The sequence below is a fragment of the Pocillopora damicornis genome, chromosome 3, assembly GCF_964200805.1.
Source record: "Pocillopora damicornis chromosome 3, jaPocDami1.2, whole genome shotgun sequence".
In the NCBI taxonomy this organism is placed as follows: Eukaryota; Metazoa; Cnidaria; class Anthozoa; order Scleractinia; family Pocilloporidae; genus Pocillopora; species Pocillopora damicornis.
In genome coordinates this window covers 6,622,481-6,647,492 of record NC_142672.1, presented here as the reverse complement: position 1 = coordinate 6,647,492, position 25,012 = coordinate 6,622,481, and the positions used below count along the sequence as shown (strand labels likewise).

The window sequence follows — 25,012 nt, the reverse complement described above, 5'->3', positions numbered from 1 at the left end:
GTCTGTTTTGGATTCAGTTATTTTTGTTATTACATGTATTCGGAAAGCGGTTAAATTTTTCCATTACCTGTATAAACATCCACTACTAGAGCTATTTAAAGAACATGCATTATATTTCTTATTACGCTGTTTTTCTTGTTTTTATATAAATATTTATATGTATATTATCGTAATAATAGATCCCTGAAGATCCAGTCGCTGTTTTTAAAATACATACCTCAAAGACGTTACACGGAGTTAGAGTATCGCACAAAATGGTTAGGATAGAGCGGGAAATCGGGAGAGTTTTCCCTTTTCCACACGCTTCCAGGTGTTCGTTCGTACGCCGGTTTTTTCCCTAATGAGACTTGTGTCCTCTCTCGTACCCGACTCTATGATCCAAAGTCCTATAGCGCGAAATCTTCGATCAGGTCGCTTATGTAATTCAAATGGTGGACTGGATTAGTTTAAAATTTAAATTGCACGCCTTTCAGACTATGAAACCATGCGGAAACATTGGACGATGAAGATCAAATTATGCTACAGAACAAATTAAACACTGGACAATGTCTGTCTACTGACCTTCAAGTTCGCGGTGCACGTGGAAACTCTTTTGCTTTAAGGAAGGGTCAAATCAGATACAAGAACATTCTTAAACAGTTGACTTCTTGAGCATTAATGACCAAAAAATACAACGAAAACAACAGAGGCGTATTTTTTACTGACAATCATGTGTCTTCCATTTTCGGTTTAAAGTCATGTGAAAGCCACAACCAATGTCAATCAAACGCTTGCTTGGTAAAAAGTCTCAATGGCCGGAGTGATGGCTTTTACGGCTAACGGTTCATGTTTTGGCCATTTTACAGCTAACACTGGTTTCACTCCGTTACGATTGAAAGGAAATCTTCACAATAAACTTTTTTTTTACGACTGACGGTTACAATTTGTCCAATTTAGAGCCTAACAGCTGAAGCCTGTTGCCGTATTACGGCTAACAGTTAACCTGACTGAGACCCTCTTATAAGGGAACGTCGTTATTTATCTCCCGTGGGGGGAGGATTTCAGTTGTGTACCGGTCTCTCACGAAAAAAATTGAACTGATTTCCCCCCCAACCCCCCCCCCCCATGTCTAGGTAATATTTTTAAATAATCCTCCCCCCTAATTGGCAGTTAATTGTTAGTCAATTTTCTACAGGTCCCCCGTTATATTCTGTTGGCGATGACTGCTCTACCCTCCAGTCCCCCTGAAAACCATGTGATTTCCCCCCAGGCAATCATGAAATAATGATAGACTATTTAATAACAGAGAGCTAGTACGATCTCGCACTCTCGCTGAGTATTTGCACAGAATTGTCCGTAGTAGCGAACAGTGAACTTTTAGATCAAACTGTAAGGCAAAGCCTTTTCTCCTATACCTCATGTTACCATTTTGCCATGAGGTAGCGTACTCGTTATTTTGGTACCGGTGTTAGATTCTCTTGGGTCAATGTCAGTATCTGGCTAACTGCACTATCTGCGCACCCTCCCTCCCCTAATCCAACATTAACCCTTTTTTTTTTTTTTTGTCATCAGTTAAATGTTATTGGGTTAGGGGAGGGGTAGGTACGCAGATTCTCTTCTGGATAAGGGTCAAGGAGACAGTGACATTTAGGAATTTCTTTAACTTAATTCTTGAACGGCAACAGTTATGCCAACAAGTTGTTTCAACTCAGTTGACAATGTTAAATTACTCAGTTGTACCAACAGATCTCTTTGGACTAATCAAAGTATATTACGTAAGTAGTGAGTGTCGTAATTAAATGAGTATTTCGTGCAGATTAGCGTTACACTGATGTAGAACAATTTCCATCATAAGTTTTAACAACTCGTACTATCGTATATATGCTGTAAGTTAACCCTAAAATCAGTATGCTTATTCTTCATTCTGCTTCCTACAAATCTCCCGAGTTACTGTAGTGGGATCGACGTAATTAACAACCAAGAATTTTAAACACAATTGAAGACGACTTTTCTCGTCCTGGTTCCTTCTCACTCACAAGGCAATCTCCTGCTAAAGGTGTTTCCTACTAAGACACAAGCGAGTGTAAAGGAGGAAATGTTTAAAGTTTATTCTTTTGGCCATGCTAACTGGTAAGCCCCTAACCATTCCAGTAACACAGGCATGTTTCTTTGTTCCTATAAGTTTATTGTTATCAATTTTTCCACCTAACAAAATTTCCAGTCAAACTCAAGTGGAACCAATAAAGAACCATTAGACAACCATTTAACAAATTTGTACGATCTTGATATCATATTTATGCATGCATGCAAAAGGCAGTGCTAGGTTTGTCGATGAGATCCTAACCAAGCAAAGTCACCACCAAGAATGCGTTTTCTCCATTGTCGTGATGTCATCAGCACTAGTTTTAAAGTTAAGACAGTGTGGATACATTGTTCAAAAAAAGACAACTGCATTTACGGTTTGAAACTTACAACTGATATTAAAACCAGCGGGATCCATTTCAGATAGGACGTCAATGTGTCCGATTCTCACACTAGTTTTAACTCTGTTCCGAACAGCTTTTCAAAGAGTAAGAGACGAAGTAAAATAATTTTCTTCATTTGTGCAAATGTTTCAAGAATGTCTCCCGACTATTTCTTTTTTTCGTCCTTGGATTTTAACGTGGTTAGAAAATAAAAAGTCAATATTTCGAGGAAGAGCTGACAGAATTTGAAGATTGGTGCCCATTTAAAGCGCTGAATAATAGTAAATAAAATTCGTATCTTTCGACTTAATACACGTGACTTCAAACATATAAAAGAAACTCACAACCAAAAATGTTTCTTCGGAGCGATCGTTCATATCAAAATCAAAAAAGAAAAACAAAACTACACACGTCTCTTAAAAGTGTGTAACTCTGAGGTAAAAATAAGTCATACACAAGGTAAAATTCTGTGGTCCATTTGAGGCTTTTTCGATTCACTTGATCTCTTTCCTTTAAAATGTTGATTTAATTACCTTATATTTGCCGTAATCTATGGTGGAGAAAGGTAAGGCAGTTGTACTGACAAGCAAAGCAGGTGTCGTTGGCCAAATAACACTCGCCTTGATAAAAATGGAAGTACCACAAGAATAGAAAGTAGAGTAGAAAGCCAGACAAACGTAGAGACAAACATAAGTGACGATTAAAAACTGACGGTGAAAGTTTCAAACTCACATCGCTTCCCTCGAAATTTGCTATGCAGCAAAGTGAATGCGTTCATTACACAATATGCTCCTACTCCCTTGACGATCTGTCACAACGTGACATAACAACAGTCCAGTGAATAAGGCATTATCACTAACGGATCTTTGTAAAATTCGCGATCAGTTCCGAGTGTTGCCATCCCTATCAAAATAGTAGCGGCGAACATACCTAACATTTCGAGGCAATCATTGTCATGCAAACCGCAGTTTTTGTACCCAGGCTTCTGAACGAGAGACCGTCAAATATGCAGCATCCTTGTTAATAACTTTATGTAAGGTTCATTATGGCTCGATGAACTTTGCATATAGTAAATGTTCCCACTGAGTTGCCGTTAACTATTACCGTTTTTTAAAAAATATAATTTTCACGGTATTGTATCATCTCATCAAAACTATGAAGAAACACGGAATAATAATAATCAGATCTGCATTCCGAACCTGGATTCATATGAATTGATACCTATCTATTGTTTCTCTGATCGATTAATGTCTTCCTGTTTCTCCTGTCCTACAAGCTATTTACAGTTATACTGTTACACTTTTCTACCTCAACACATTGCCCCGAAAATTCTGGCCACTCGGGGTATACTGAATTTTTCCTAAAGTAATACTGAATTTCAAAGGCAAGTTTCCGAAGTCAACTTTTGTCCTTAGGATTGCTAAAAATGTTTTCCACGACTGTAAAGCTTGGCGGACACGGTTTCTGGAGAATTAAGACACCCCCAGGTTCGTGTTCATCTGAAATTCTCGCAAGAACGCGCAAATTGTTCATGTTATAGACGCCGGGAAGCGACACCAGGGCGTTGAATTTTAACATCGAAGTTCCGTTCGGGTCTAATTGAAATCTTCTCGATGTCTGTCCAACCCAAGTGAATGAGCTAGGAGATGACGTAGATTCTGTATCCTTGTCGAAGGAAACGGTATTGTTTGTGGAATTGCTCGATTCACCTTCTGACACTGATGAGGAGTTTCCGACACTGCGAGGAGAAAAATGAAACAGAATTTTTGTGGAGGGATGATGTAAACATAGAGTCAGACGACAAAAAGAACATGCCTATCATAGCGAAGCTTATGAACGTTGTAATATCATAAAGCGATTAGGAGTATCAGCAATTTTTCTGCCCAATTGTTAAACGGAAAAATCAGGAAAAACAAAAGAGATTCAAATAATTCAATGTAAGTAAACCGAACTGAACAAACCTTGGGACTAGCTCCACAAACACGTCGACGGTTGTTGAACAACAGTTGTGTAACGACAGCTCCACCACAACACGCGCCAACCTGAAAAAATAAATAAATAAAAAAGTTCCAGAGAATGAATCATTCTGCCCAATGATGCTACGTATTTATGTTTTACTTCTCTGTCTTGATAATTAAGTCATTTTTCTCTATTCTACACTTTACTGTTGGCATGTTCCTATAATTGACTTCCAAGATCTCATTAGTAATTCTCCTTTTCGACTCCCATACATATCTTGTGACGTTGGTTCGGAGAGTTTGATCTTAAATCTCATAATCTATATTTTTCTCTATTCTATATTGTAATTAGAAATTCTGTCTTGGTCACTCATAGGCTACAGAATACGATTTACGATTCTTGGCCGCGGAATCCGAATAAAGTCGGAAAACTATTCAAGGCTGGACAGGCGAGGGTCGCATGAAACAGAACGTGTGTCACACGTGAACCTTGAAATGGCCTAACTCACCATAGAGTTCTCAGTAGCTCAGTGATCGAGCATCGGTGCACGGATTCCGATTTTTGTTGTTGTTGTTGTTTTTCTTTTGTTTCTTTAATCCATGACACAAAGGACAATATAAAGCTCCTAACAAGGAATATTCCCTTACCTGCTAGAGGAAAAATTGACTTGGAGCGATGCAGGATGCCGCAAGGAATACTTGACAAGTAGTTCTGAGTTACTAACGCTATCCGTGTCACCTTGTGACGTCGTTTCAAGAAAAGAGGAATTGAACGGCGGTACCTGAGTGAGCATATGAAAATGTTAAAGACTACCAGTGATATAAAAAATAGAAAATTATGGCTACAACCCTTACATCGTGGATGGAAGATTGGACACGAACGAAGATAAAAAGGTGACTGGTATGAATATTAAAACGAGAAAATTATGGCAGTAATCGTAACTTTGTTGATGGAAGATCAGAGACGTAAAGGAGATAAAAAGGTGATTAAAGAGGAAGAATAAAAGATAAGGGAGAAAACAGAAGAGAATGGGAAGGAATACCAGCTTCCTTACCAGTGGTTTTGTGACAGCTGACACTGTTTCCGCCAATCTGTTGATATTTACGTGACTCTGGCCATTGACCATTTGCTTTTGAAAGTCCTTGTCTATATATGAAGTCTGAGAAATAATAATGATAAAAAAAGCAAGGGCGAATTATGATCATCAAACGCTTTACTTTCATGCCAATCATCTCTAAAACAGCGCATGTGCCAGCTAAGCCAGAGAGCAAGCAAATCTCTTCTCTAGCATTGAGATCGGACACTGCATAAAATAAGATGAACTGAGCCCTTCTTAAGCGATGATGCCGGCGCAGTTCAGTTTGGCTGTTCCATATGTCGCGCTCTCTAAGTGTTAATTAGTTTTCAGAACCATTTGTACATCACCCGCGCCTGACTATGTATCGAAAGGCCTCGGTTCGACCCCTAACTGGGTATTTCATGTTGTGTCCTTGGGTGAAAAGTCTCTCCGCGCCTCTCTAGACCCGCGGATATAAAAAGGCATAGGGAAATAGTGAGAAAAAACTAGCAGTTGGGAGGGTGGGGGGGGGAGGGAGTGTGATGTAGAAAGGCTGCTATACAACAGAATTCCTCACCAGTGGAGTAGCATTACGAGTAGCCCATTCATGCTACAAAAATTGCACCAGAAAGTTGACATTAACAAGCCTCACCTGCCAGAACACAATCAAACCAATATCCACTTGTGAAGTGTCGTCAACACTCGCAGAGTCAACTTTCTTGGCGAATTGTTTCTGCTCTTTCCAGGCGTCTGATCTGAAGAAGAAGTCAACGGCTGGAGAACACGAGGCAGCGATCTGCAAATTGACGAAAAATAATCGTTAATCGTATAAACTATCGTGTGAAAGAAAAGATGTTAATGTGACCGGCTAAATACACGACAACGAAAGCAAGCTTAGACGAATAAACGACCCACTGATCCATAAGGTTTTCATGAGGATTTCAAACCTTGCCAAGAGGACTCAATGACTCACAACATATTGACCCTTGAACACCCAAGTTCTGATCAATAATTCCCATTTCGGCCGCAATACATTTTCTTTAATAATAGTCAAAGGAATTCGATTTCAAATCAAGAAAACACCCCGACAAGTTTTCCTTGTCTCCGTTACCGGTTCGTTGGACAGTATATTAAAAAGAACTTGCACGGAAGTCACTGCTAGGTGCTAGAAGGCAATAAAATTTACAGGCTAAGATAATAGAGGCAAATGTACATTATAGCACATATCGCCGTTCTTGGAGGATCAAAAGTGAGCGTAAAGGTCAAGCCTAATGCGTTTTACATGGGTGTCTTGTTTTGCCTTTCATTTATCTTTTTCTTTCCTATGTTTTGTCGTTCGTTTCTGTCCTGTCTTTCAATACTTTGTTCAATCCATCGCTCCTACCTCATTTTCAACGAAGCAAACGTGGCTGAAATGGAGTTCATCTGAAGAATCAGAAGCACCTGAAGTGAACAAAACACAAAGACAAACAGACATTGAAATGTAACCATAACTGAAGCATATTATTTGATTAGTTAAAAAAACCGAGCGCGGAGAATTGTTGCCTGGCGAATGCAGGTTTTAAAAGGAAAGATGTCGCTCGTCTTGTTGAATGTGCAGGTCAAAGAAAGTTAGGCTACCACTATATACTATCTATATGAGCAATTTACTAACACAACGCTTTTGACAATTCCGATCCTCAGTAGCAGTATGCAGGACGTTTGTCACATGTAAACCTTGAAATGGCCTAATTCACCAGAGTTCTCTGTAGCTCAGTGGTCATGCATCGAGGCACGGATTCCGAAAGTCTGAGGACCGATTCTTGTCGGAAACGCAAATTTTTCCTTTGTTCGACGTTCATGACAACAAGAAAAAACTTTTTTTTTTTTGGTATTTCATGACTGAGCTCAAAATTTACCATCCATCTTAAATATTTACTAAGGCCGGTTCAGGCTGCCTAAAATATAATGAGCTGAAGGAAACTGGAACAAGTCTAAACGAGCGGCGTAAAATCAAACCCCAGGCAATTACAGAATAAAAGGAACAGAAAACGCGAGGAACCAAGTTGCAATTGATTGTTAGAAAAGCTCTCCATCTGATTGGCCGACAGGATAGCACGAGTAATATCACAGAGTGTTGTGACTGAGCAAGGGCTATGCATCTCGGTTTACTTTAAACATATACTGGAAATTGCACTAAAGCGAGCTATTTTCAAACAGAGCTTTTGAGGCGTGCAACTTCCGACAATAATTCTTGGTATTTACCGCTGTCCTTTGTTGCTTTGAACTGGACAATTACTGTTTCGGCATATCGTACTTCAATAGCACCATCTGATTAAAAAAAAAATAACAAGACATTGCTAAGGTTACGTCGTGAAGATAACTTTCAATGACACTTAGGCAATGGCGGTCGACAGGACAGAACAGAGATAATTGAAAAAATCAAAACGAACAGCTTAACTGAAGCTGCATTTTCACAGGACAGTTCCCTTCATAAAAACACTTGTCAGCAACAAAGATGTTCGGTTCATGCAACAGCGAAGAAAAACTTGCGACAACACATTTTTCTTAGTTAGTCTACATAGCTCGTCCGTTCTTTTCACAAGCACCTTTGTCAGGAGAAAAATTGCCAAGGAAAACCTGCTCGTAAAGAATTGAGATATAACTCAAACAACTAAACACGTCAAGAATGGTTTGGTTACCTGCATTGTGGTGGCTGAGAGGCTGCAAAGTCCACTTCCTGCTTGCACAAGATACTTGAACGATGGAGAATACCGCGTGTTTCCTTGCTACTTCACCCTGTAAAGTTTACAAGCAACAAAATGATACTTAGTTATGTATGGCTACTACAAGGCTTGTTCCGCGGGAGAACCCTGCCTTGTGATTGGCTGCCCCCGAGAGAAATTGTTCGCTTTGTTCCCGTACTCGAAACAAAAACAAAAAAAGAATTACTCAATGCTAACTCATATCCTTCGTTTGATCTGCAGGGCAATTCGACAAAAAAAATTCCGCTGCAATACAGTCGAAGAGATCAATAATCGTCCTGATGAGTAGCACAGTCACGCCGCCATTTTGGACTCAAGTGCCTTTGCTAACGAATATCTTCGGGAAGGTTTAACCTCTAAATCTCACACTTTCCACAATATAAGCTTAGTTATCCTACTTCATTTTGGTGTAAAGAAAACAAGGTTTGCGACAAAGTGAAAATTGTAAAAAATAAATATTTCGTGAAAATGCGTGAATTTCTGGGTGTAACGCGTAACATGAAATGTATCAGACGGAAGAAAAAAATGAAATATCTCAATATAGAACGCACATGGGGCCACTATTTTTTGGCCGTTAGTAGTTTATGACAAAAGCAACAGGCAGTATGACTTGCCACAGGAATGGTCTATTCTAACGCAAGTTATAAACGTCTGTTTTTATCACTGAACAATGTAACGCTCGCAACTATTAAAACAACCATAGTGTGCAAAACTAGCAATAATGATAATTTCGACTGTGTAAGCAACAAACTAATAACAAAAATGTAATGGGCATACATCATAATATTTACAAACCAACGCTGAAGTTGAATCGTCAAGTAGAATGTTTTCCAGATCAAAATAAAACGCGCAGAAACATTTCGTAACGGCCATATTGAGCTTAATTCCATCACATATCCACCAGTAGATCCGTTGTCAGACGCGATTCTTGTTAAGTTGAGTAAACAAGCTCACCTCTCCTGGAATGGGCTTGTATTAAGCTAAATTTACAGAACGTTTCAACCCATTTCGTTAGATCTAACGCTAGAAATTTACGTTTGGTCGACGCAGAAACAATTTTCGCCATTGTTTCCGTGTTCATGAACCGTAACGAAGGAAAGTGACGAAGGAATATGGCGAAAAACACCACCAAAACTTTCACGAAATCCACTCCTTGGCAGCTTCTCTTTGAAAGCACATGGTTTGTTTACACAGACAATAACATGGGAGTCCATACAGAGTTTACAGGGGCAGATTATTGCATAACAGTGAAATGTTTTACGCGATTTTCAACACTGAGGGAATTCAACCGCAGCAGATGGAAACAAAAGAGTCCAATCTAAATTCAGGTATTTCGCGAAAGAAGGCGGCGCAAGAAAGAAAAGCAGTGGCAAAAAGAGAAAGGGACAAGGCCTATTATCAACAAAACAAGGCAAAAAAGATTGCTCAAGTTAAAGAACGGCGAAAGAAATTGCAAACCGAGAAATCAATTCGGCCGCACACACGAAGCATTGCCGAAAAAAACAAACGCCAACAAAAAGCAACGGAGCACAGAAAAGCATCCCGTATCGCAGCACAAGAAAAAAGAGAAAAGACAAGGCAGCAAACAAGAGAAAGAGTTAGAAAATACCGTGAAAAGAAGCGAACAGAAGCACAAGAATTTAATAATAGCGTGGATTCTCCAGGTTTCGCAAACCGGACGTCGAAAGAACGTGCTATATAGATAAAGTCAAGAAGACACTCCCTTTCACACCCCGAAAGAAGGCGGAAATTGTCCAAAGCATTGTCAAAAGCCGTTAGTAGTTTATGACAAAAGCAACAGGCAGTATGATTTGCTCATGTTACTGCATCAGTTGCATTGTGAATGATGAGGAGAATTGCACTAACAAGGCATGGCTTGATGAATGGAAGCTGGTGGAGCTAACCAGAGAGGGTGATGTGGCAACCACTCGACAGGCAACTGAAGCACCAATTTTAGACCATGATACTGCTTCCTACATAGCTGACCTGCCCAGCAAGGGAAGTACAGTTGCGATAGCCGCTGAAGATGATCCTGTCTACGACTTCTATCTCCTTCAGGTCACTTCTGATGGAGTTGAAGAACTTGACAGTAATGTCACAGATGACTATCAGTGTCATTATTACAGAGGAGACAGAGTTCTTAAGGGGCACTTTTACAATAAGGGAGAACATTCATGACATGACCTTCACAATTGACGAAAAACGGAAAGCGTTTGTACATGCTGCTACTGTCCGTCACATTTGCGGTGACCTACCAGTCAGAAAGAGAGGACGAAAGTCTATTTACAAACTCCCTTTAAAAGAAAATGAGGAAATCATTGCTTCAATGTGAACTAATGATTACAAAACCTCTTTTTTTCCATTTTTACATTGATTTTCTTAAGATTTTATGAAAAACCAAAAATGTGCAACGCCCACAAGGGATTGTGGGTAATACCAAAATTAGTGTTATTAATGCAAAATAATAAAAATATTTACAGATATTGATTATAAAGTACATTTTGATCAAAATTAAAGTCAAAAAGTGATAAAAAGTGAAAAAATAAAAAAATAGTTATTTTTGAACTGTTACAGCAAATGGCTATGTGACTGTGCTACTCATCCCTGAGAATAGTCGAAACAAAGAATGTCCGACGAATTTGAAAGATATGTTTTTCAATTCTTTGGACATCCTATAAATCCTTGTAAAGCGAGCCTTCTTTGCGCTTGATCGGCAGGAATTGGCCTCACTATACACTTCATTTTCATTTAAACCACACGAAAAAATCCAGCGAAAATCGATTGCACGCCTGGCCCAAGACGCAAAAATTTTTACCAAGAAGACGAACTGATAACTTGAAAAGTCGTAGCCCACTGACCTGTACAAGACTTTCCACATCCAAAGCAATAACCAACTGATTCTGATCTTCAGAACTTTAAGAGACAAAAGTAAGCATACCTATTAAGTCTTTACTAAAATGCGTTATTTGTTTACCGCATCTCTGCACTGTAAAATCAGCAGATTTCAATAAAAAATGCACTTCTCAAACAAGCATCGTCAGTAACGTACCTTGGTTGAGAAACGGAGTGTCTGTTCCGCCTGGCCGTGGCGCGCACAGCAACAGAACTATTCGTGGTTACGTCAAAGGCATGTTGAAGCACTCGATAACTGCAAGACAAAGATTCAAGTAAACGTTCATCACCAGACTCAACCACAAATTCACAGATGAAAGACAAAACCGTAAAATATTGATACCAGCACCACAATAACTATCTTTTCCTGAGTAATGTTACAAAATCGCGGAGTGCATTTCGATTGCGTCAGTGTCGCAAAACCAAACCAATATCACGTGAATCAAAGCCGTCCAATCAGAACAAAGGAAAATATCATGAAAAACCCAAAAGGAACCCTTGAATAAGCAAACTTTCTAAAGCGCGGGAAAAAGACGGTGACCAAGTCACCAATGGTTTTAGTTTTGCAACTGAAGGTGGCACGAGGCGAGAAGGTGGATTGAGTTTTCTAGACCGACCACAAGGTGAAGTAAAGAGAAGCCATTACGATCCCCGATTACTTTTGACACTCCATTGCAAACTACACTGCTTAGCTACATTGCATTACCTCATTGCAGATTTGATGCCTGCAGACTGGTAGTAAAACAACATTTCTCGTTTGAATCTGCCAGGTTTGCCATGACCTTGAATCCAAACTGGTAGCTTGGTCGTATGACCAGGCGGAAGTCTACCTCCCGGAATGGGAACTTGAGAGACTCTTCTGACATCGCTCGCAGCTGAGCTGCATTTCACATTCACCGCCGTATGTCCTGTGACTGCAAAGGTGAAGAACTCGGGGTTGGGTGTGGCGATGTAGAGGTTTTCAAGGTGACACTCGCTACAGTTAGTGAACTCTGCCATGGTTTGGACCACTTCGTTACAAAGCAGTTTGTTAGCAAATCCAGAGAACCGAACCTGATGAAAAAAGTGTTATCTCGTAAAATTACTCCGAAAAAGTTTTGAATCGATTCTACTGCAAGTATAGCACGATTGTGAAAATGTCCGGACAGAATTTTGAAACTCGAGTGCCGCACGCTCTTGGTGATCATGATACAACATATACACAGCGGTTTCAGTAAAAGCCAGTTACTGGCGTTCTATTGTCGTCTGTTTAGGTTCCCACACCAATCACAACGCTCAGAAAACAAAAAGCAAATCCAAACCCAAATTAATCTCGATACAAAATTCAAGAATTGCTCTGCATATGGTGTAAGCGCGGATTATGTTTTTTACCTCAAGTAACGGCATAGGCGATACAACATCCAAGTTAAGACGATAGTCTGGACCATAGATGACACTCGTCTTTTCTGCCTTGGTGTTATTAAGTCGAGGACCTCTCTGATCAAAGTCTAACCTCCCCTGCATGCTGATGTCTGACAGAGCCGGGTTCAACCCAGGAGGGACGTAGATTTTCTCTTCAACTGGTCCATTGACGGCGACACTAGTCAAGCTGTATTTAATTCCTGTGATATGTAGTCGCCCCGTCTGACACGGAATCACAGTAAGACGGGCCTGTAGGAACACAGCGCAATTTTTCAGTTACCATGGGCGGGTTATTTAAACGCCGAGATTTGACTTCAGTGGCCGGTCTAAAATATCAACAGTTCTTTAAATTTTTTCTTAAGTAAGTTAATAAATGTTGGCTTTCTTGACATTGTTCACAAAAAGAACTGTTTGGTTCAACGTTACTCAAAAAATTCACAATACCTCAAGTGATTATATGAGGATAGCTGGATTCATCCTTCTTTATTTTACTTACAGCTTTTGTTTCATTTCCACTGATATCAAAATTCTTGATTATTTCCGTTTTGACCACATCTTCCACTGGTGAAAACTACAACAGAATATTAACGCACGTATAAATTTGTTAGGTAGTTAAACGTTAACGGCACTTTTCCTCTCATCAGCAATTTGGGAAAATTAAAAAAAAAAACACCTTCTGTTCAAAGTAAATCCAAGTATTTTCTCTTTGACGTGCAAACAACTTAAGGCAGATGGGAAGAGGTTAAATTTTTTCCGTTTGCCGATATACGTAAATGTACAACCTGTTCTACTCTAGTATTGAAATAATTGCAAAGTTTCCTCTTTGTGATTTACTATCGCTAACCTCATTTGAGACGCTATCTTCTTGACCTTCAGGGGTGAATTCCCATAATAACAAAAGATTTGTCAAGTTTAATGGAATCTTGAGGGGATTTTTAAGAACAACTTCTACTCCAACAGTCTCTGAAATGGCAAAATAATAACAGCACAGTTGAAAGCTAAATATCTGCGCACTGCACCACATTCAAGACTTACGTAATTACAAGGATATGGCTGACATTTCGTCAAAAGATGGAAGAAAAAGTGAAACTCTGTAACTCTTAGGGTTAGCGGCCAGGTTGCTAAGTAATATTGAAAATGGCGGCGTACGAAGTGGAATTTTTCGCACATTTCAGCAAAAACCTCCCTTACTGTATCAGATCTAGGATGCAAAAACTTTTACATACCTTTAACAACACCAAGAGGCCTCGCTCTGTTATCAGTCTTTGAGCTTAAACACGGCGTTTGGCATCGAAACGAAAGAGGAAAAGTGGTCATATTGATACTCTCATACGCTTCTTGCTGTAGTTTAATCCACCTCTGAGCCAATGTATGATTAAATTTATCATCAAAAGAAGTTTGTCCAACAGAAGTCCAGTTGCTATTTTTGATTAACTCATCATTAGCACTGAATTTTTGATTAAAAAAATTGTCCTTTGTTTCGAATGTACTGTTCACAGGTGTCCTTTCAGGTTGTTTTCCTTGAAGACTGTTGTGTCGATAACATGGTATAACCTTCGTTGAATCGTGGACAATTAAGGGTAAAGGTAGAACAGGAAGCTTATTCACTTGCGCCTTCTCTTTTACTTTGATTTCCTTTAATTGCTGAAAGAAAGGCCAGGGAAAAGAATGACATCAAACACTTAACATATTGGCATACATTTAAGACAACGAAAACTACTTGTCCCACGCAACCAACGGACGTACATAGAATAAAGGGGGTAAGTTTCTCAGCCCTTGACACCCTAAGGTCAGTATGCATATTCTCCATACTGTTGTCAGTACATTTTGTAGGGTGCTGACAAGGAGAATTTGTCTAACAATCAAGAGATTCCTAAGTTGTTGATCATTTCTTTTATTCTCGTAACCTTTATGTATGATTTAAGGGTGATGTTGTAAGGAGAAATTAGATTTATTTAAAGGGTTAAGAAACAGTGGCGCTGCGACAGTGGGAGGGGTAGGAGGGGGAGAAGAGGCATTACAAGATAATTTGATTTTATCAACTGGTTTAATAAAGCAAATTGCCTTCTGTAAAGAGTTTCTAAGCTAGAAACCTATTTAGAAACCCTTTTTGGTGGCCAATTCATTTTCTCAACTTGGTTGATAAAGCCAAATTATCTTGTAATGCATAGAACTCAATGGAAAGGTGTAATCTCCGCAGGCCGCAGCAGGCTCTCATTGAGTTCTCAACATGGGCTCTCAAAATTACTGGGTGGCCGTGAAGCGGTTGAATTGTTCCATACAAAATGCATGTACCTTAAAAACAAAGAGGAATTCTCTGAGGTAGGACGCCTGTTGTTCTGGTGCTTGAGAGCTTTCGTACTCCAACAGTTGTCTAAAAAATGATTGAGCATCCTCCAACAAACGAAGATTAAATGACTGGCGACCGATAGTGAAGTTGATGTGGTCCTGCAAAAGGAAGTTCGCAACTTTTAGTTCAGTGATCAAATTCACGTACAGGTAGTGGCTTTTTTCACAACGTAAACGAATTATCCCTTGCTTGTCTTCTTGCAATTCCTGACAAATCGTGTCGTCATAAACTTTTAGAGCACTTTTTGTTAGTGTTCTAAAACCAAAGCAAGGTAGTCAGAATGGCCACCAGATAAAAGGAAATCTTTATTTGCAGCCAATAGCAACTCTAAGTAAAATCTAGCAAACAGCTTCAAGTGCGGGAAAACGCGAGAGACTGGGTCGCGATTGTTGTTTTATCTCAAATCTGATTGGTTGGGAAAGTGGTGCGAGTTTTCAGGGCCAGTCAGAGGGCAAAGCAAAGCAAAACTAATACAATCCTGGATTACGTCCAACACCCAATTGAAAACGGCACTGATTTAACCCTTTAACTCCCTGACCAAAATTTGTAATTCTCCTCACTGTCAACCATACAATTCTTATGAGGTTAGTGCAGAGAATTTAGTATTGGATCAACTAGTTATCCCCAAAATCGATAGTTTTTTTTATTCTCATCACTTGTCTGCTTGATTTTGTATTGTATTGTATTGATATTGTAAGGAGAAATTCTCTCTTAGTCACTCTAGGGAGTTAAAGGGTTAAAAAATAAAGAAGTTTCTCCTAAAATACATTGTGTATAGGTAATTTATCTTGACTGGACGTAGTAATTTATAACCTCTGCAAGGTGCCATGACTTTTCATTGTATACGTAAAGAGCTTGCCGATAACATCTTAAGGAATGCTTTCTCTGAAAAGGCAAAGGAAACAAAAATATATTTTAAAAAAATATATATATATATATCAATCTAATTATTTAAATCAGCAACTCTGAAATGCTTGAAAAAAATCCAGATCGGTAATGAGAAAAATATCACAAAAGTTAAGTCTGTACTCGAGTCAGATGGCCCATTCATCGTGAACTCATTCCGGTCTCCTTAGCGCGAAGCGACTAGGAGTATGAATATATTTCTCCACCGAGCCGTACCTGCGCAGATTTGCTGTAACGATGACCAGCCAAGATCATGTTAAAAGCATACTTGCGAATCATGGGTGGATTGCTGTGAAGAAAACAATGTGCTGCTTGCTCCAAAAACAAAGCACACAGAAGATCAGAATCCTGTAAAGGAAACAAAAATAAGGAAAACGTTGCACGGGACACAGAGAGGGATCAGAGTACAAACCTTTCAATTCCTTGAGAAACCTAAAAGTCATTTCACCTTTTTATGCAACAAAACCAAAGCTGGTTAACCCTTTAACTTCCAAGATCTGATTGTCCATTCTCCCCTCTAGCTGCTACACATTTCATTGTAAAACAGTTTTGAGAATTTGGTGTTAGATCAAGGTAACAACTTCTACTTGATAAGTTTGAGTATTCTCATCACTTGTCTGCTGGGTAAAATATGTAACAAGTAGAGAGAAGTTACTTATTAATCACGTGTAGGACTAAGAGGGTGAGGAGCATCACATCTGATAAACCAAGGTCATTAACTACATATTTTCTAGCCGTAACTAATGCTTTTGTCTGACAATTCGATATATCTGCAACAAAGCGTTTCTAGAAGAAATTTTTTTTTTTACCTCAGCAGTCATTCGCATGAACTGCATGGCGGCGTCAAGGTAAATATTTCGTGCCTTGAGAGTTTCAGCACTGAGGAGGGTGGCTCTAATAGCAAACTGGTGCTGTCTATAGAATGACAAATTAATTTAATTACATAATAGGATTAAACAATTTTTTTTGTGATCTGCTACTTCACAGGTGGGGGGAAATAGAATGTGGAAAATGGTTCTTTTATATACACAGTACAATTCACATAGACTAAAAAGTTCTTTATTCATCTCTCTTCTGTCAGATCTCACATGAGAACTAATAATGAACTCACATGTTATAATTAACGTAATATACAATAACATACGTTTACTCTTTCTCTGGGAAGTAAAATTTGTTCAGTTTCAAACCTTTCAACAGAACTTACAAACAAAGACTTTGCTCCAGTCCCTCAAAAAGTGAATAACATTATTCCCTGACTTAAATAGTTAAATAATAGATGAGCATTGACAGAGCAATCTTTGTCATTCACTGTGTAGCCATTTGAGCCCTGGATAGAGTTTCCCACTAATCAATCTACAGGAGGTTTTCATTTATCCTATCTGACCAAGGAACTATATCAGTTTAGAAAAGTAAAATATGTACCTGCATGCATTGAGGTAGGTGGTGATTGATGTTTCCATGTAGTGTGTTGGAAAAGGACGATTATTTGATGCCATAAAAGCTGAGATGGCTGCCATTTCCTAAACAGAATTATTACAAAACGTCCATAACATTACATTGTACAGGCCCTGCTGCAAAACTGTACATTTTATTATCAGAGTAAAAAATTCATTATTAGCTGCAGAGAGAGGTCTTCAAGGATTGTCATTTGTTAAGAGAGTATAAAGATACCAGCATGCAAGCGTGTCACAGATGTTCAGTTAATAAAACAATGCAATAGCAGCAGAGGAGTGAAGAAGCGGGAGGTTTGCGTGACTTGATCAAGTCACATGGTTGGACCCAAACCTCCACCATTTTTTTAAACCCCTCTGTTACTTTCAAACTGTTTAATATTGCACTTGGTTTTATCAACTGAATGCCTGGAAAAGGCTGCTAGCACACAAAACACTAACCAATGCTCCAGCAAAATAAAACCAAGCATGTTCATTGTTGAAGTCCCTCTTGGCTGTATGGTAACTGTTGTATGCAAGCTCATAGTTTTGGACCAAAAATGCCAAATCACCCAGCTTACGTTGGAATAGCTCAGGGGAATCATTACTGTATCTGAAAGATGAAATGGAAATGCACAGCAGAACTTGTAAGAACATGATGGAAATCAAAATGGACTTCCTATGGCTCTAAGGTGAAAATGGATTGAAATGACATACGGGGAAGGTGTGTATAAATGTCACTGACTGTGAATTCACACACAAAAACAATATAATTCAATGTTCTTTTTTTAGAGCATATAACATCATAGAAATAAATCCAATGACCCTGTGACCCTCCAGCTACCATGTACCACAAATCTCCTAAAAAAACAGCACAGAGGAAGAAAAGTTGAAGAACTTAACAGTCATCATCGTACACCTACAGCTGTAAGAAGTTTTGGCTGAGGATTTAATGAGTTCTGTTCAAAGCAGATCAGGGTTTCACTGGACAAGATTTGACTGCATGTTACACATGCATACATGTCTAAATACAAATGCATACATGATTCCTGGAACCAAACCAGATGCCATTCCAGCTGGTTTTCCTCCACCAAACCACTTCTTTGTTGCACTGAAGATTGAGCGATGGAGACCTTTACGTGAGACAATCTGATCAGATGAAACAAAAAGTTTAAATTATAAGAAAATTCCCATAGAGATACTGTTCCCTTGAAAATAAGAGAGGGACAAAAAATGAAAAGAGTTGTTTTTCATGTGTTTCCTATCTGTTAAGGTACTATGGGTGTGTAACATATATAAATATAACATGAAAAAATACTAATGACTAAAGTACCCAGTGTTCTCCTTTTCAGGCAGTAACAAGTAACATTTACCGCCTGTAGTAACTCTTATTACCATTTAAAATTGCTTGGAATTCTTGAAAATTCAACAGGTAAAAGGATTGCTTTACCGGTTTGAAAATTTATTTTACCTGTCATGCATAAAATAAGGGAGAATACTGAGTACCTAGGCTTGATGAGATTAAGAATGGTGCACCAGACAAAAACAAACAAAATCTCCTCTTAGCCCCTTAAAAAATCTGATTGAAATTTTGTTTCCTTTGATATCAACAAGAATTTGTTTAATATTAAAGAGCTTCTTTACTTGGTGGTCATTTCTTGTATTCTCATAGCCTTTGTTCTTGATTCAGTAGTAACTGTGTAAAAAGAGATTAGATGCTAGCTGCTCCTAAGGGTTGAAGGGTAAGAGAGATGCATGGAGACAAGAGCTCAGTGGTAGAGAATTTACACTATAAAAATATTGTCTTTGATTAGCTAATAATAAAATGTTACCTGATCATTAAGATATCTCATAAGTTTCTCAATATACTGGAGGAGTCCTCTATAACCCAACTCATGAATGAATATCTTGATCCTGTCATGATCACTCAGACTCAAGCACAATCCATGATTTCTTTGAGCTGTTGGGCCTCTTGTTCCACCAGAGAACTGCCGACTGGAAAAGTAACGGTAATGACTGGCAAGGTGATGATGGTGTTTCTCACTATGTTTGCCAGGAAGATGTTTTGATAGTTTTTCATTCTCCAAGTCATCCTCAATCTCAGCACTGTCATCAAATCTCAAAGGATCAATCAGAATTGGTCCTGAGCTGCTGCGTACCCGTCCTCCATCATTCTGCTCATGGACTGCTGCCTCGGGATCAAAGTTTTCATCAACAGCACAATTTTCAGGGTCATCTTCTACAGACTGTGCATTGGCATCCACTTCATCATCATCCCAGTCCTAGGGGAAATTACCATTCAGTTAGCATGTAAGATCAATGAATTGTGATGGTATGATGCAACAAATGTGGTATTGGAATTGCATTGTACAATAGCATAAAATCATAGTGGGTGAATGGAAAATATCTCTAGACAACTTCACTGCATAAAAAAAATTCCAGTAGAATCAGTGGTTTGACCCTAACTATTACAACAACAATATGCCTATGGCATATTTCATCACGCTTCATTGCCCAGCATCACATAATAATTCTATATTCTTGGACATGTGTTTTAGTTTCCTTTAGTATGTCAACCAAGTGGTGCATTTTGAGTCTGGAAAGGAGTAAGATTAGTAATTGACTTTTTTTCCCCTTTTTAGTAATTTACCATTTTAAATGTTTCTAGTTTGGACTGAGAAATGAGAATACTTGTTCAAGCTTCATGGGTCTGTCCTCCTCTGTTTTACACCCAAATTTCCCACCTGCAATAGTATACTGTATAAACAAACATGTCAGCCAGACAGTGTAAGTGAGGAACAGAACATCAAAAGGCTCACCAATGTGTCCTCACTAGTTGGAATTATGAATTGACTCCATGGATCAGGAAGATTTGGAAGAGGATTGGAACCACTATTACTGACAGAGTTGATCTGTAGCATATGGCAGGCATTTGTACCATAGACAGACTTCATACTCTGGTAAATTGATTCTGCCCTGTGAAACATCAAAAGACAATGCAAGATTAGTAATTACCTGAAACTGTCCTCTTTGGAAAAAATCAGTGGGTTCCTTAAGGCTCTTGTCTTAAAAATATGGAGTGCTCAGCTTTGAAAAGCTTTCATAAAAGCAAATTTGCACAACATTTGATATGACTGTTTAACCCTTTCAAACCCAGAGGTGAATGCATATGAAGTATACCATTTTCCTTAGAATTTTCACCCTTGAGCACTCACAATATATTGTCTTAAAAACAGTTTATAAGAAATACAAGTTTATCAACAACAAGGCTTTATCTTGACAAAACACCATAATCTCCTTTTTGATTTACAAGCTGGAAATCCATGGTAGTCAGTGGAGAGAATTACAATGTACTTATTGGATATTGGGAGTTAAATGGTTAAGGCACTTTCAAACATGCACAGGTAATGTGAATAAAGAAATCATCAACTATGGGATTTTATTTAGATAATATATCACCAAATGATCAGAACTAGCCAGTAAGTAACTTCTTCCTACAGAATCACAACAATAAAGTGCTTCTGGATTCAGTGTCATATAACCAAAACCAAAGTAACTGCAACTGCCAATTACATCACAAGCATTGGATGAGACTTCAAAGCATAAGCAGGCAAACTGACTTGGCAAGGGAAAATGGAAGCAAGGAAGTGGTTATTGTTTTCAGTTTTGAATTTAATTTCAGTTGAGGAAATGACAAATGTTTACTTGACCGATCTCATTGTGAAGAAAAGCTAAATCAAGGCAATCCTGGAAACTGAAATTGGCTCTATCCAACAAAATGGTGATTAGCATAGACCAACTTTTCAGTGGTGTATATTGATACAACAACAAATTTCCTCAACAATTTAGAAAAAAGTGTATTGCTATAGAAAAGAGGATCACAAATAAGATACATGTATCTTAACAAAATAATACAAATTCAAAAACAAAATGAACAACCAGAATAAGAAGTTCTTACTTTGACTCTTCACCAACACTAACATCATGTAACAAAAGATGGTATTTAAACACTGTGTTGGTGAACCACTTGAAATGGCCATGTTGGTCAGATTGTTGTTCTATTTGCTGTGAGCTCATGGTTGCAAAAGCATTCATAGGATCAGGATGATGAGAAGAAACAACTATCAGGCCTTTGGTAGCATAACCAATCAAGGAAATTAATTTCAATTGCAAAAGGATATGATTATGTACAAAAAAACACTACACTACACTACTAAGTGTACACTACAACAAGTTACTAGATTGAAATTCACATAAAAAAAATTAATTAATTCCACATATTTATAATATATGTATTTTTTGGGCAGCAATTTCAGCAAAAGTGTTTTAATCTCTACCCTCAATTAAGGTAAAAAAAGAAGTAGACTTTTACTATCACAGATATGACTGTTATAAGAGGCTGGGAGTACATAGCAGCTTAAACACTGCAGCTGTTTATACAGATGTAATGACCAGATGTCTCAGAAAAGACCATGCACTGTAATCAGATAATCACAAAAAATACTTGTATACATTGTGCATTTATTAATGACAAAAATCCAACTACATAATCAACACATTAGCCAATACCACAGATATAACAAAACATTTCCTTGAAAGGATACAAGCCAGAAAGTGTCTGATAAACTCATGATCAGACGGTTTCACCAACTGAAAAAAACAGTCTCGGAAAGCTTCAAACCAAGGTGCAGAACCTAATAGGGAATTATAACAAATACATCACCTACTTCATCAAAAGCTAAAATTTTTTAATATCCCAAAGCCCCAGGAAAGATTTAATCAGTAGTTTAATCAGGAGTGCAGTCTTCATATACTATCAAATGTACATGTACGAATAACGAGAATTGAGCTTGACATCACACTGGGGGATATTGTTTTGGGCCCAGTTGTTTGAAGACTGACTGGTGCCAACCCAGGCTTAAATCAAGTCCACATTTCTTTATTCCTATGTTCTAAAGAATTTTTTGGGATAATTTTCTCTACTCTTTTAAGAGCATTCAATCATTAAATTGTGAACAAAAAGAGTTATATTGAATTTTCTTTCAAAGCTTTCAGATCTAAAATCAGATTTCACACTAATCCAGGGTTATCTTGACCCAGCTTTGAACAACCCAGCTGTGGTACATGACCAAATTCTTTTGAATATACTGCTAAGTAGTGAATGATTATCCCTTGTTGAAAATTTCAGACCAAAGGAGTGAAATTTGATAAATTATTGCAAAACAATGACACAAAACTCACCTCTTGCCTGAGCATCAGGAGTCAGGGAGCTAGGATCGTTGTTTAATGGCTGTGTCCGTGATACAACTTCACTCAACAATTTGTTCACAACATGCTGAGGTGGGTGAGTGGCAGACATTTCAACTAGTCGGATATGCCAGTTTTTCACTGGATGGATCACACCAGAGGGATCTCTCATATGAGCTAAATGTAAAAAACATCAGGTAATACATGATTATCACTAATCTGTGATTAAATTAATTTGTTCACCTTTGGGAATCAACATACCAGTAATCCACTATTAAAATATTTAATAATCATTAATACTAATATCTGGCATACGTGTCCTAGATTAAACGAAAAACATTATATGTGTAATGCTCATATACAAATGCCTGAGAGGACCCGTAAAAAGCTGTAAAGCCTTTCACAAGGTCCCACAAGATGCCAATGCAAGAAGAAAGCAAAACAAAAAAAAGAGAAAGAGCAGCAGCCATTTGTCAACCATTTCAAGCCCAAAGGTGATTGACTTGTAACTTCTCCTTACAATTCAAATACGTTACATAACATACAGGTAAGGAGAATAGAAAAGCTTATCAGCAAAAGAGTGGTATGTTGTTATGGAGCCAAATTCCCCTGTGTAATTTACAAGGGACTGTCTAGCAGTCAGAAGGGAGAAATACTACTTGGGTCTTGGGACTTAAAGGCTTAAAATACTAATAAACTGAGTGGGGTCAGGCCAGAGGAGAAGATATTTGGCTCTTGCCAATAATGTACTGGAAAATCTCTATTTTGAATGTACATGGCACTCATGACAGCCTGTGCAGCAAAGATGAAAAACATAGAGGACAACATCACTGCATTTAGTTCAAATGTAATCACACTGAGCCAACTCTTTTTGATAACTGCCTCTCTTGCCATGTTTTCATTTGACTAGGGGTCATAAATTTTCCCAAATTTTTATCTTGCACAATTTTTTTCTGAAGGAAATTGTTTTTGCGGTAAAGTTTCCGCACAGCCCCATACTATTGTATAACAAATCTGTTTTCCCAATGGCAATGTATTGTTTTGGTCATTGTTTTCTCTATTCAAGAACTGAATACATAATGTGGTACGGGGCTGTGCGAAAATTTTACCAAAAAAAACCCGAGATTCTTATCGGTTTTACTTGTTGTGCAGTTTTGTTTTAATTGACAGATCAAACAGATGTTTAGTTCGTATTTAGTTGTACGTTTAACAAGCGATTTAATTACTCCATCAAATCACTCTCTAACCGTCAAAAAATTGTTGGTTAATCATTAAAATAAGAATATTTTTCTTGTTTCTGATCAATAGAACTTTTACAGTGTAACTCTCCATATTTAAATTGCTTCCGTCTACGCTACGTAAATGTACACCCTCCTACCACAATCCTGTGTAATCTAAACTGAAAAATTTGTAATAAAATCAATCTCATACATTTGTAATAGTTAAGTCGAACGGTAATCTGATAAGGTAGAGCATATCATTATCCTTATTTTATTACCTTCACTTGTAAGATGGCAGAATGGACGGACCATTTCCACAAAACTCAAGTTGTTCTTCTGAGAGACTTTCTCGGCATCTTCACTGCACATAACGGCAACCATAGGGCAAAAAGCGCTTTGTATAAACTCAAAAGCGCTTTGCGTGCACTGTGCCATCGCCAGGAGAAGAATACTGAGCTTAAAAAATAAGTTCTTCTACTAAAATCTGGAATTTACTGCATTTTGAAGGAGTCTTCGAAAGGTTGAAACCATCAAGATGACCCGTCTTCCGTCCGCCATGTTGATATTCAATACCACCATTGCGCACGTGCAAATTATCAAGCCCATACTGCATTGCAGGGCTGGTGGAGCTGATGATGGAGAACGTCAGGCGGAAATAATTAAAACAGTAATCTAACTTGTACTCAACTGAAATATAGTAGTCTGCAATCAGGCTATTTAGCCAACATGGCCACTCTATTACCCCAAGATTGATGATTTCTTGCCAATGCTGACACCGTATATGACGCATATACTAACGAACGAGGCATCTGTGTTTTGGACTATTTAGCACTTTCTTGTGAATTTTTTGGGCGTTTTAGACGTTTTTTTCTCCCGCAACTAATTAGACGCGAGTACAGAAGTAACCATTTTTTTTTTCCGGAAAGCTTGATTCATGAGCTATTTTGAATCTTCAGCCGAGGAGACCCTAAAATGATCTTGGAAAACACACTTACTTTCTGATTGAAACCGCGTGTTGTGATCGTACGTTTGCATCATGAAAAAAGTAGATAGAACGTTTCAAAAATTTTCGGCTACAATCACGGTCTTATGGCAGAAAGGTGGGGAAGGGGTGGACAAAGGCATGTAAATTTTTCTCCTACCATGACCTACTCTCCTGTCTCCCGCCTTGCATCACACAACGCTGCTGTGTGCTGATTAAAGGTAAACAAATTTTTGCATCTTTGAATTTATCTTCCGCCTACAGCCTTTTCGCAGCCCTGTATTCTCGATTTCCAAGATTTCTGTCCTTATAACCCCTTCCTCAAGATACTGGTATACCTTGCGGTACGTTGTTTCTCATTATATGTATTGCCATACCCC

At 38.3% G+C, this 25,012-nt stretch overlaps 2 protein-coding genes across 4 annotated transcripts in view; both read right to left on the bottom strand.

Moving 5' to 3' along the window:
* LOC113675032 (uncharacterized) overlaps positions 1-717 on the bottom strand; it is an 8,358-nt gene extending 7,641 nt beyond the window's left edge. The window contains exons 1-2 of one of the 3 annotated variants that reach the window (XM_027191543.2): positions 562-717; positions 218-386 (exon numbers count right to left, since the gene is read on the bottom strand). The gene's annotated coding sequence lies outside the window, so the exon portion shown is untranslated. Of the gene's footprint in view, positions 1-217; positions 415-561 lie in introns of all 3 variants that reach the window. The other 2 variants (XM_027191544.2, XM_089200164.1) reach the window with 2 other exon arrangements.
* Positions 718-2,143: 1,426 nt separating this feature from the next.
* Positions 2,144-24,279, bottom strand: LOC113675040 (trafficking protein particle complex subunit 8). The gene is made up of 28 exons (XM_027191555.2): positions 23,929-24,279; positions 22,425-22,607; positions 21,788-21,877; positions 21,142-21,313; positions 20,003-20,159; positions 19,016-19,465; positions 18,226-18,332; positions 17,646-17,796; positions 17,176-17,273; positions 16,563-16,668; positions 15,970-16,101; positions 15,661-15,732; positions 14,793-14,945; positions 13,724-14,141; positions 13,342-13,460; positions 12,994-13,068; positions 12,468-12,746; positions 11,803-12,149; positions 11,254-11,352; positions 11,063-11,117; positions 8,142-8,238; positions 7,705-7,770; positions 6,845-6,903; positions 6,113-6,256; positions 5,458-5,562; positions 5,051-5,184; positions 4,406-4,486; positions 2,144-4,182 (listed from the first exon to the last, which is right to left on the bottom strand). Exons 1-28 carry the CDS (start codon positions 24,083-24,085, stop codon positions 3,843-3,845), a joined length of 4,446 nt encoding a protein of 1,481 aa, XP_027047356.2. The 5' UTR covers positions 24,086-24,279; the 3' UTR covers positions 2,144-3,842.
* Between the last annotated feature and the right edge of the window lie 733 nt (positions 24,280-25,012).

Coding starts and splice junctions, on each gene's coding strand:
- LOC113675040 (XM_027191555.2), bottom strand. CDS start 24,085: ATGGCACAGTGCACGCAAAGCGCTTTTGAGTTTATACAAAGCGCTTTT. Junction 5,563..6,112: donor GTTTGATTGTGTTCTGGCAG/GTGAGGCTTGTT, acceptor ATTATTTCTCAG/ACTTCATATATAGACAAGGA. Junction 4,487..5,050: donor GTCAATTTTTCCTCTAGCAG/GTAAGGGAATAT, acceptor TTATTTTTTCAG/GTTGGCGCGTGTTGTGGTGG.